General features: G+C 40.4%; 1 protein-coding gene across 1 annotated transcript in view; it reads right to left on the bottom strand.

Moving 5' to 3' along the window:
- The window catches only part of cc2d2a (coiled-coil and C2 domain containing 2A), a 183,697-nt gene that overhangs the window by 21,395 nt on the left and 149,976 nt on the right, over positions 1-12,326 (bottom strand). The window contains exons 28-31 of the mRNA XM_043700613.1: positions 10,320-10,429; positions 4,971-5,067; positions 4,782-4,880; positions 1,116-1,292 (exon numbers count right to left, since the gene is read on the bottom strand). Of these exons, the coding sequence (XP_043556548.1) occupies positions 1,116-1,292; positions 4,782-4,880; positions 4,971-5,067; positions 10,320-10,429 (483 nt within the window). The remainder of the gene's footprint in view (positions 1-1,115; positions 1,293-4,781; positions 4,881-4,970; positions 5,068-10,319; positions 10,430-12,326) is intronic.

Below are 12,326 nucleotides of genomic sequence, written 5' to 3'. Positions count from 1 at the left end.
ATTTGCACAAAACACACTATATGTAATTTCAAATTCAAGTCTATGGTGGTCTTATGCACTCTGAAATTTGATATTTTTTCCTGGTGGCATTATCCTGTATGATAATGAAGGTTTGATTGTGTGTTCTCTCACTGAAAGCAGAAACCTTTTCCAGATTGAAAAAAAAATAATTAATTAACATAAATACCCTTTTGTTAGTAGTTAACATAAATACCCTTTTGTTATGACATTACATTGTTTGGTAAATTTCATTCTAATATTTAAGCACAAAACCTACTCTGCAATACTGGAAAATAACTGTTCCACAATGCTAGCTGTGCAGTCAAAAGCTCCTGTTTCAGCTGACTCTCCTGCTCTGCTCTTCTGTCAGCATTATATTCCTCAGACTCTGGCTCCACCAAGCACTGTAACTATTCCTAAGATCTGGGGAAAAGTTAATTCAGTTAGACTCTCACTCAACATGAGCTGAAGTACATCTCAAATAGATTCCTCAACTTTCCTTTCCAGCAACGTCATTGAAACATTCAATTCCATATCAGAAATAACAATGGGAGCAGAATCCATAATTTATGAAAGAGATGCATGTAATTATTTGAAAAATAATTAAACAGGGCATGGGGAAATAGCTAGGAGAAAGGGAACCCAGGGTTGCATCACTATGTCATGTCTGCATCACAACACTATTTTCATATGCATATCATCTAATTGGGGCAGAGGGGAGCTTGGCACCAAATTAGTCGCCTAGAATCGAGACCTGACTCTAGAGGGCGTTTCTCAATTGTAGGCCATTACCATAATTGGATTTCTTATGGCCTTGCAGAACAGAGCAGATGGGAGAACAGACAGTAAGCAGCCTCACACGGTTCATCTAAGTGTCCAAATGGTCACAATGAAATACTACAAAACATACCAATTGCAAGTATAAAATAATTCCATTCTTGAATTAAGCTGATTTCTATTTAAAGTATGAGTATATAAATATTAATGATTTGCTTTGGTGAAACATTTCATAATCCTGTTTGGACACATGAAAAGGATCTGACTCTGACAGCTTGAAGTGAATTTTAGGAGGCATTTCCCATGAAAGCATTTTTAACATTGAGAATTTATATTACCTTTTCATTTACAGCTTCTCCAGGTACAAGGTGAGGCTCAACAGTAATAAAGAGGGACAAATAAGAGCCTTCACTTAAGCTTCGAACTGCCTCCCAACCCCTTTCACTTGATAGGTTACGCTCTTTGCTGTAGCCCAGAAGAACTGGTGGTGTATTAATCCTGAAGGTGCCATCAATCTATAAAACAGACAATTCAAAAAGTGATTTGTGAAACTAATGTCCTGACAACATTTCTCCATTGTTGTCAAATCTGAACATTAAAATGTGTCAAGTTACAGAGTTAGGTTGGTTCAAATTAAAAGCTGGAGTCTAAAGTGGGAGTGATTCTGCAGCAAGTTGCACAGCAACATCTAACAAAGGTGATGAATAACTAGTTGTTAAATGACAACACACAAAAGTTGTCCAAGTCTCACACTTTACAACATGATTTATGAAAATGGCATTTTCATTGACTGTTTCAGCACAAATGTGTATTGAAAATAATAATGTTCTATAATTGACAAGTGTTGTGATTACCAGTGCAAAAAGCAGTTACTAAAAGCATGATTATAATTGATTACTGCAAATTTTTTACACTAAAAATTAATCAGATGCACAATATAGAAAGTCTAAAACTTTCAGGACAGTGACAGTGTTGGATTTCAAATTTTTCTCAAGTATGGATTAACAATAAATTTCTCAGAGATAGAGAGAAACAACTGATTTCTGATCCTCTCCCCTGAAAGCAGCTGAGAATGTTGCAATTGTAAGTGCAGTGTTTGCACAAATGGAAGAGGCAGCTTTGTGTCTGGGGATTAGGGAGGGCCAGGTGGGGAGACAAACCTTCAAACTCAGCAATGGACTCAGGTCCTGTACAAAACTCTTTCTGATCCTATTCTTTGGGGTCAAGCTAAGAATGGCCTCTCAATTCCCGTATTTTCTCTGCCCTGGGTGTGGCCTCAGGAAAAAGATTGTTTTCACAAAGCTGGGCTTTGCCAGTTGTACAGTATGGAGCCTCATTAAGTATAAATAAGTCGTCGGAGATTTTCAAATGGCAAATTAAAAAAAAAATCCTGTCAGTATCTGTTTTTTAATCCAACTTTTGTTTTCTCTTTTTCTATGTGATTTGATCGAATTGACTTTGCTTAATTCATTCTCCTTCTCAATTCTTTCATTCTGTGTTCTGTTCACAAAGGTCCCTCAGATTTGTTTCTCTCAGATTGTTGCATCAGCTCATACTTGTCAATAACATTGTTGGTAAAAATGTTTTGAGCTAAAAGAGATTGAATCGTTGGAAAATATAATTATAAATTAATTCTCAGCACCAAAAGCAGAAGTTCAGTATTCATTTCAGGCCTAGCATACATCGAAAGGAAACAAAATCAAAACACTCTTTTCAAAATTTTACAATCAACCATAACAATTTATAAGTTGCAGCATTTGTCAGTTTTTAATTTGCACCCTTTTTGCTTGCTTGGAATCTCTTGCTGAAATTTCACTGGAGGCAGTTCAGAGAAGGTTCACAAGGATGATCCCTGGTGTGGAGGGATTGTCTTCTGAGCATAAGTTGAACAAGTTGGGACTCTACTCATTGGAATTTGGAGAAATGAGACGTGATCCGATCATATAGGATTCTTAAAGGGCTTGACAGCGTAAATGCTGAGAGGATGTTTCCTCTTACCGGAGAGTCCAGAACCAGAAGATATAACACCAGGATTAAGGGTTGCCAATTTAAGACCAACATAGATAGATTCTTGATCTGTAGGGGTATCAAGGGTCATTGGGAAAAGGAAAGTGGGCGAGAGAAGTGTCAAATCAGCCATGATCCTGGTGACTGGGGAGGTAAGCTCAAGGGGCTGAACATGCTACTCCCATTCCCATTTCTTTTGGTCTTATTGTCTATGTCTCCCCAAACTGGCTACTGCTTGTGCCCTTTCACTTGAATGCCATCGCTTTCTGAGTATCAGTAGACATAAATATTTTTCTTTAAAATCACAAAGTTATCAGAGAAGTTAGTCAGGTTCTGTAGGGATACGTCAAGTCTTCAGAGATTGGACTCTGAGTACAAATGCAAGGGCACCATTTTGCCATACAGTTTGTTCAATGGATGCATCTGGACCAGTGAACCCAGTTTTAGTTCCCTCATATGAGATGCCATCGTGGCTGTGGAAAAGGATCAAAATCTACGAGAATGATTATTTGCTAGTTAGATATGCTTAAGCAGCTGGGCTTACTTATTGCAGAGCAGTGTACCAACTTCAGGGTAACCAGATAGAGGTTTACATCGTAATGAAAGAGCTGGACAGGAAGCCTTTTGATAGATTTTTTTTCTTTCTTTTGAAAGAGCATACCAGTTTGAGTGGGAACAGCCAGGTGTCATTCATTTAACGAATACATCATTAAAAAGTCAGAGAAGTAGGATGTTCTTTAAGCAAAGTATGAGACCACAAATCTCATACCACAAACCACAAGTGGGCGGCACGGTGGCACAGTGGTTAGCACTGCTGCCTCACACCGCCAGAGACCCGGGTTCAATTCCCGACTCAGGCGACTGACTGTGTGGAGTTTGCACATTCTCCCCGTCCGAAGGGCCTGTTTCCACACTGTAAGTAATCTAATCTAATCTAATCTAATCTAATCTAAAATCTCTGTCTAGTTGCTGACACTCTACATGCCTTCCAAAGAGAACTGGATGAGTTTCTGGCTGACCATAAATTGCATCATCTCAAAGACAAATGGATCAAGAGATAACATATTTTTGGTTGATTAACCCTGGATTTGCTTTTTTGTTTTCTCTTTATTCAGAAATTTCATGACTGCAGATGAAAGCATCAAGCTTAAGTGCTCCAACCCTCTTCAATCAACTGAAGGCTTCCACTGTCATGACTTGGAACTATATCGCAGGGGCTGAGGAGATTGACTTCCATTGGGCCGTCTCCCATTGAGCTACGAAGGACTCCAGCCAGAAGATCATTCTCTCTCTGATTTCCATTGACTCCAGTTTTGTAAGGGTTTCTTGATGCATCACAGCATCACCTCACCTCAGGGGGAGTTGATGGCCTAGTGGTATTATGGCTGTACTGTCCTTTCAGGGACCCAAGTAACGTTCTCACCACTGCATTTGGTGGAACTTGAACTCAATATTTTTATAAAAATCAGGAATGAAGAGTCTAATGATGACCATCGATCCTTGTCGATTTTCTGAAAAACCCATCTGATTCATTGATGTCCGTTAGGACAGGAAACTGCAATCCTTACCTGGTCTGGCTTATATGTGACTCCAGACCGACAACAATGTGGCTGACTCTTAACTGCCCACTGGGTAATAGGAATGGGTAATAAGTGCTGGCCTAGCCAGTGATGCCCTCATCCCATGAATGAATAAATGAGGCCTTGGTGTTAAAAGCAGTCATTTGCAGCTCACAGATACAAACAATAAATTCTCAAGATCTTGAGCTGCAGAGCTATTAATTATGGAAAAAATAAACATGCAAGTGTAATCACACAAAGTTCGCAAAGCAACTGAGTTGCAAAGTAGTGAAACTTGCATAAAACAAATACAAATGACATAGGCTAGCTTTTGGATACATATATTTCTCACATATATTTCTTAAAGAAATACATATATTTCTTTACATTTTACCATTATGAAAATACTCTCCACTACAGACAAGCAAGACTCCTTACCCTGGATTGGGAGTAGATGGTACTGAATGGGACCTGCACAGCCCCTAGCCAGTGTCGCTCAACACGAGTATGAACATCACTTCCTCTTTCTCTGTCATCCTAAAAACCGAGAATTATTTTTCAAGAGTTCATATGATTATTTTAGTAATGGGGTTGATTTTGCGAAATATGACAATCATTTAGGGTTACCTCGAGAATGTCATAAACAACTTCGTCGAAGACATTGATGAACACGTCATCAGAAACAGACTGCAGACTTGCTGTGCTGTAATCGCCATTTGGTGCTCTAAATCAAACAAAACAGGCACTAACTGTTACAGCACTCACACACCAACTTATCTTTGCAGTTATTACTATTTAATAACAAATTCTTAAGAATTAGTAAATAATTCCACTGCTTTGTATCGCTATATAAAAATCACGCTGAACAAATTAGGAGTAGTCTACCATTGTACTTGTATCAATTTTGAAAGGGCAATCAATCAATCCCACTCTCTTGCTCCTTCACCAACTGACTGAAAATCTTGCCTTTTTAAAGTACATATCCACTCAATGTTGCCCCTTGGGAGTACTGGGTCCAGGGTAAATCACACTGTGCACTCTTCACCCAGCCATTCCCCTGCTCCTCCCCACCACTCCATAACTCTCCAGCTTTTCCTAACAGTCTGGGAACAAAGGTCCGTTACATTGCTTATACCTAGCTGCCTTCAAGCTTAAAAACAAAACGTAAGGTTACATTGTGCAGCTCTCAGCTATTCAAAGGTTACCCCATCCTGACTCCTAGCTCCTCCCAGGTGCCTATGCTCACAACATGAAGTCGCTCATGGGACGAAGGACAGTCACTCTAGCGATGCGCTGTCTGCACTGAATTACAAACCTTAAAGAAAGGCCAGAAGAGAAAATTAAAATGATTCATAAAATAACCAGAAAATACTGAGAAAATAAAAACATACTAAGTTGCAATATGGTAATCACTAGATAACATTTATTTAGCTCATCTATGGGATGTGGATGTCAATCTCTGGCCAGCATTTATTGTCTGCCCCTAGCTACCATTCAGAAGGTGGTGATGAGCGAACTTCTTGAACCGCTGCAGTCCATCTACTGTTAGGTTGACCCACAATGCCCTTAGGGAGAGAATTCCAGAATTTTGACCTAGTGACTGTGAAGGAACAGCGATATATTTCCAAGTCAAGATGGTGAGTGGCTTGGAGGGGATCTTGCAGGTGGTGGTGTTCCCGTATATCTCCTATCGTTGCCCTTCTAGATCAAAGTGGTCAAGGGTTTGGAATATACTGTTTGAAGAGCCTTGGTGAATTTCTGCAGTGCATCTTGTAGTAGTACACACTGCTGCTTTAAGCGTTGACGGCGGAGGGAGTGGATGCTTGAGGATGTGTTGCTAATCAAGTGGGCTGCTTTATCCTGGATGGTGTCAAGCTTCTTGAATCTTGTTGGAGCTGCACCTATCCAGGCAAATGAGAAGTATTCCATCACACTCCTGACTTGTGCTTTGTAGATGATGGCTAGGCTTTGGAGAGTCAGGTGAGTTATTTGCCGCACCATTCCTAGCCTCTGACCTCCTCTTGCTGCAATATTGATATGGTGAGTATGGGAGATTTAGTGATGGTAACTCTAGGGAATGTCAAGGGGCGGTTGTTAGATAGCTTCCTATTGGAGATGGTCAATGCTTGGCATTTTAATGGTATAAATGTTACATTTAGTTTATACCCTCTAAAGTAGAAAAAGAAGCACTTATTTTATAGATAGCAAATGGTATCATGTGTTGGCACACATTCTTCACACTTGTGAAATGGATCCTGTACTACATTCAGGAATGGCATTCCCGAAGAAGGGCTTATGCCCGAAACGTCGATTCTCCTGCTCCTTAGGTGCTGCCTGACCTGCTGCACTTTTCCAGCAACACATTTTTCAGCTCTGATCTCCAGCATCTGCAGTCCTCACTTTCTCCCTGTACTACATTGTCACAGTGGAAATTGTTTTTAAACAGTATTAAACACTGACAGAGAAGAACCAAAGAAACGTGAAACTGAAATTAAAAATGTTAAACCAAAAGGGACAATAACATTTATTGGTAGACTATTCAAAGGTCATTTATCAGATAACAATATCTGTGACTCAACTCAGAATTACTGGGGAACTATAATAACTTCCAGATGCACGCAATTACTTCTAAAGGTTAGAAGCCACAGAGCTACTAGAAACAAACAATAAACTTACATACGTAAGCACCACAAATTTGCCAAAGCAATTAATGGCAATGCGTTGAAACTTGCACATAACAAAATTAAATCTTATGAAATACAAACTGTGTAGGCTAATTTGCAGGTACAGCAAATAATTGCATATACTTCCCACACAAATTAACATTTCACGATCTTAAAAACAGCCTGCAAGGAAACTTGTAAATTGACAAAATTAGTGTTTGACTTTTCTTTTAGTTTTAGATAAAATGCAGTTAGTGTAATCTAACTTTCCCAGCCTCAGAATGCCATAGGCAATGCCAAATCAGTTGGGAAGATATGGGGAGGTGAAAATGAGATTCTCGACAGTGAAAAAAAATAGTTTAATTGTGCAACCAAGTGGTGAGGGGAGATTCAGAGTGGTGATCGGCAAGTGGCCTATTTGCACTAATTAACATCATGTTATTACCTATTCTCACCTCACTCATGCACAATTGCCTGTTCTCCCTCATGGTGGAGAGAAATCAGACGATAATCATTCCCGCTGGGAAAGTCAAACTGCATCACCTGCTGCTCCAGCACAGCCAGTGATCTCCAACATATCAGGGCATGCTCCACAGACAGTGACTGTATCTCCCACCCCATCGCCAGGAAATGGAGATTGGCATCAGACGCACACCAGTCTCTTCATAAAACCACAGTACATCTCTCAACCCCTTCAATACAGTTCATCCCTTCAATCCAGCACCTTGGACCAAACTGACCCCTTTCGTCAGTACGCTGATGTCAGGCTGATTTGAATGGCGATTACGAGCTTATGCCTGAAATGCCGATTCTCCTGCTCCTCGGATGCTGCCTGACCTGCTGTGCTTTTCCAGTGCCACACTTTTCAAGTCTGATCCTCCAGGATCTGCAGTTCTCATTTTCTCCTGATTTGAATGGAGGGACAGACACATATCTCATGCATTGAAACTTGAGTTTTTAGCACTCATTTTGCACTTACAACATCCCTGCCTTGCTTTGTCTTTTTTTATGTGGCCACCATTCTTCCAAGTGGCGGTGGAGCAGGTCTCCTGAGCTGGAGCTCATCTCGTCCATTGCTTTTCTTTTCTCTTTCTCTCCTTTCGCATTTTTTAGCTTTTTCATTTTAACTCCCATTCTCGGGTGGCACAGGCGAAGTCCAAGTTGAAAGCCAGCACCATGTGGACTCTCGGCCTCCATGTGGAGTCAGATGTCTGGTACTCCTGCCTCAAGAGTTGGAAGGACTGTTATTCTGAACTATTATTTCTGTATTTTTCTAATTTATTGCTGGACTTTTTATTTCTTTATTTTTCTAATTTTTCCCCCTTAAGAATTTGTACCTAGGTACCCAAGATGGTGCAGTAAGTGGTGACTTGTAAACTTTTCACTGTACTCATGTGAGTACATGTGACAATAAAGCTAATTCCAAAACTTACAGGCTGACAATGTTTCTGTCTATTCACATTTCCTAGCAGGAGATGGACATGTTGTTGCATGGTGCTGTGCTACATCAATGTCACAGTACCAGCTGCTTAAGTGGCAAAGACACTGCATGTGTTTCAAACAAACGGGCATGTCTCAAAGTCTGTCAGGAAAGGGGAAGCTGATTTTCTCTCATCTTAGACTGCAGGTACTTAACAACCTGTTTTTCTATGCAATGTTACCTGTCTTGAACAATGTAAGGGTTCAGATTAGGGTAGGTGTATAAAGTTTCAGAAATCCTCCCAGGCTGGTACTACATAGATTGAATTAAGTTCCACTATGTCAAAGGTCCACACACAAGCATTCCATCGCCCTCTTTGTCAAAGTCCTCCATGTCCCAAATCATCGTATGTGCAAATACTGACTGCTCACATTGTTAGGGCATGATGGTCCTCATATATATCTTTTAAAATCAGGACTGATGAATTCATCCACAGCAGGGATTATCATCACTGGCTGCAGTACAACAAAGATGCAGAGAGATTGAGGAGGGACAGTTGCACAAGACAGCCCAAGACCAGCAAAAACCTCCAATGGCTGCCAAATTGCATCCACATGAAGAAGTCGTTGCTATAAGATGTGTAAAAGAGGTTTACCAGGATGGTGCCTGGATTGGAGTACATTAACTATCAAGAGAGTTTGGACAAACCTGGATTGCTTTCACTGGAGCGTCAGAGGCTGAGGGTGAGTTGAAAGAAGTACATAAAATTATATCGGCAAGGATAGGGTGAATAATCCCCAAAGTGAAAATGTCAAACTCTAGAGGGCATAGATTTAAGGTAATGGGGGGAAATGTTTTAAGGAGAACAGTCAGTCGCCTGAGTCGGGAATTGAACCCGGGTCTCTGGCGCTGCGAGGCAGCAGTGCTAACCACTGTGCCACCGTGCCGCCCATAGATTTAAGGTAATGGGGGGAAATGTTTTAAGGAGATTTGCAAAGCACTTTTTCTTTTAATGCATAGTGTGATGGGTGCCTGGAACACGTCGCTGGGGTAGATGGTAGAAGCAGATATGACAGGAATGCTTAATAGGCTTTTAGACAGACATATGAATAGGCAGAGAATAGAGGGATACCGTCCATGTGCAGGCAGATGGGATTAGTTTATAATGGAATCATGGTCAGCACAGACATGGTGGGCCAAAGGGCCTATTCCTGTGCTGTACTATTCAATGTCTACAGGTCCCCTCAGGATACAGAGGAAGTACAGGAGGTCACTTAAGCAGGAGGTCACTTCTCCTGTTACTAAGACAGTTGATCAGACAGGTGATGTAAAGCAGAACACTTTTATAGATGTGAGATTCTATTTCCAACGAAGTCTCTCCAATCCCATTTTTATGTGAAACTTTTTTTTTGCTTCCTTCCCATTATATTTACTGTGTAGGGCAGTTCCTGGCTGATAGTGCAAATCTCAGGTGGTCTCTTCTGCTGCTGGTGAGTGCAAGATAAAGCAAGAAAGGCACATGGAGGCATGATGCATAGATCATAAAGTTAGCAGCAGACAATTGAGAGAGAAAACTCACTGGGGCTCATGGAGAGAGACCCTCTATTAAACAGGCAACCAGTGTCGATTGTACCATTGAGGGAAATCTGCCGTCCATAGCTGGTGTGACTCATATACATGTGACTCACAGCAACGTGGTTGGCTCTTAACTGCCCTTTGAAATGCAGAGCAAACTACATTGTTGAAGGGTAATTAGGGATGGAAAACAAATGCTGCCCTAGTCAACAACACACACATCCCATAAAAAGAATTTTAAAAATTGATTTGGAAGGAATAGATCAAAAGGATCAAAGGCCACTTTAATCTAAATAACTACTTTTTTAAAAAGATTACCTGAATGGTATTTCCAATTCTTCATTCCAGTTAGGGTTTTGACCTTCTGCAGTACTGGTTTGACGGACTGTACGTTGGAATGAAACCTCCACAAAAGGACGCACTGAGGTCTTTGACAAAAAGAAATCCCAATGTTAGTTTGCTTATTCTGGATATGGCTTTTCTCAGTTTTTGCACAGCTCATTTTTCATACAGATGAAAAACTACCATCCTAAATTGGGAAAACCAGGGAACAGTGTCACTTCAAGATATTTCAACTTTGCATTAAGTCATCGAGTTAAACAACAAGTCAGTTCATAAATTATCATTGTGCTTGCGACAAAGCTCTTTAAAGAAGAGTAGCATACGCATAGGCCAAAACAGACACCATGTACTAAACACCCTGTAAAACCAAAACAAAAACTTGCATTTCTGTAGTGTTCACTGCTAGTGTAGTAAAAATGTCCCAAAGCAATTCACAGTGATATTATTTAATAAAATCTGACACTAAACTGTATAATGCAACATTATGGCAGATGACCAATAGATTGGTTAAAGAGATCGGTTTTGAGCAGAAGTTGGAGAAACTTACGGAGAGCAGTCCAGAACTTAGGGTCTAATTTGACTGCACAACCGCCAAAGGTGCAATAATTCAAACTGAGGTATACAAAAGTTCAAAATTGGAGGAGTCAAGGTATCTTAGAGGTTTCTAGGGTTGGAGAGATTAGAGATAGATAAGCACATGGCAGTGGAGGAACCTGAAACAAGCTTAAAAATAATGGCTCCAAAAATCTTCATGGGTCAGATTGGAGACAGGAAATATGGAAGGATAGTTCAATTAGGGCACAAAGCAGCTCAGTTTCTAGTTGATATGGTGCTGATTCCACTGAAGTTGTTCCAGTCGAAATCAATGTCTTCCTGTTGATGCTTATGTTTTCGAGTAAAGTGAATGATTTAATTTGAAGTATTCATGACAATTAAAAGGATTGATAGGTTTTCCAAACATTCTGAAACTATTATTTCACCTTGTGAAAACTAGCATATTACACTCAAGACTGTGTTTAACCACTTATCCTCCTAAAGCCCAGGGTTCAAATGTTTTTTTGCTGTCCCAATGTAGACGAGTGTTTTTTTTAAAATAAGAATGTGTTCTCAAGATGGTAAGATTCACAAGGCCACATGTACTGTCTGCAGTTATAAGCAGCTGTCATCAGAGTCTAACACTATGGAAAAGTAAGTGAACATGTCGCATCTGATGTTCCATAGGAGCAAAAGTTATTGATGCAGCAGCTAAGGATCATTGGTTTGATGATCCTTTCCCTCAGAAACCCCTGCAGCAATATGCTGGAAGTTCGATGACAGAATCCAGCCATCACAACCATCTTTGTTTCTGTCAGGCAAAATTACAGTCACTGGAGAATCGAGCTGATGTTGTTCAGTAAATGAGTTTCAGTACAGATCCCTGTTGCTATTCTCTGTTGGATGCAGCATTATGTTGAGAGGAGGTATTCTCATCAACTGTTTGCCATTCAGCTCTTAAATCTAGTATTACTATGGGTCTGATGAAGTTTGAAATAGAAGGTGTTTATTTTGGTTGCCTGCAGCAGCAATAGCAATGGCGAGAAAGTTGGGAAAAGCGCAACAAGAATGAAAATAAAATCAACTCCCCAATGTTGAAAAATAAATTCCTACTTTCCCATAAAGTTTACATGGCAAGTTCTGAATCTTGTTAATAAGCAGTAATTATCTTATTTCCAGGTATCTGTATCTCATTAACAGCTAATCTTATCTCATTTTTGTATGACTCACATCTTCCTGAGAAATGAGGCAGTGCCAGTTCCCGACAATAAAGTCAGATTAGTTACATGGCAAGGTAAAAACATCCACATCCCGCACCTCCGCCCTCAGACCCAACCCCTCCAACCGCAACAAGGACAGAACGCCCCTGGTGCTCACCTTCCACCCTACCAACCTTCGCATAAACCAAATCATCCGCCGACATTTCCGCCACCTCCAAACAGACCCCAC

The sequence above is a fragment of the Chiloscyllium plagiosum genome, chromosome 1, assembly GCF_004010195.1.
Source record: "Chiloscyllium plagiosum isolate BGI_BamShark_2017 chromosome 1, ASM401019v2, whole genome shotgun sequence".
NCBI lineage: Eukaryota > Metazoa > Chordata > Chondrichthyes > Orectolobiformes > Hemiscylliidae > Chiloscyllium > Chiloscyllium plagiosum.
The sequence above is the reverse complement of the archived record's forward strand: the minus strand, read 5'-3'. Positions and strand labels throughout refer to the sequence as shown.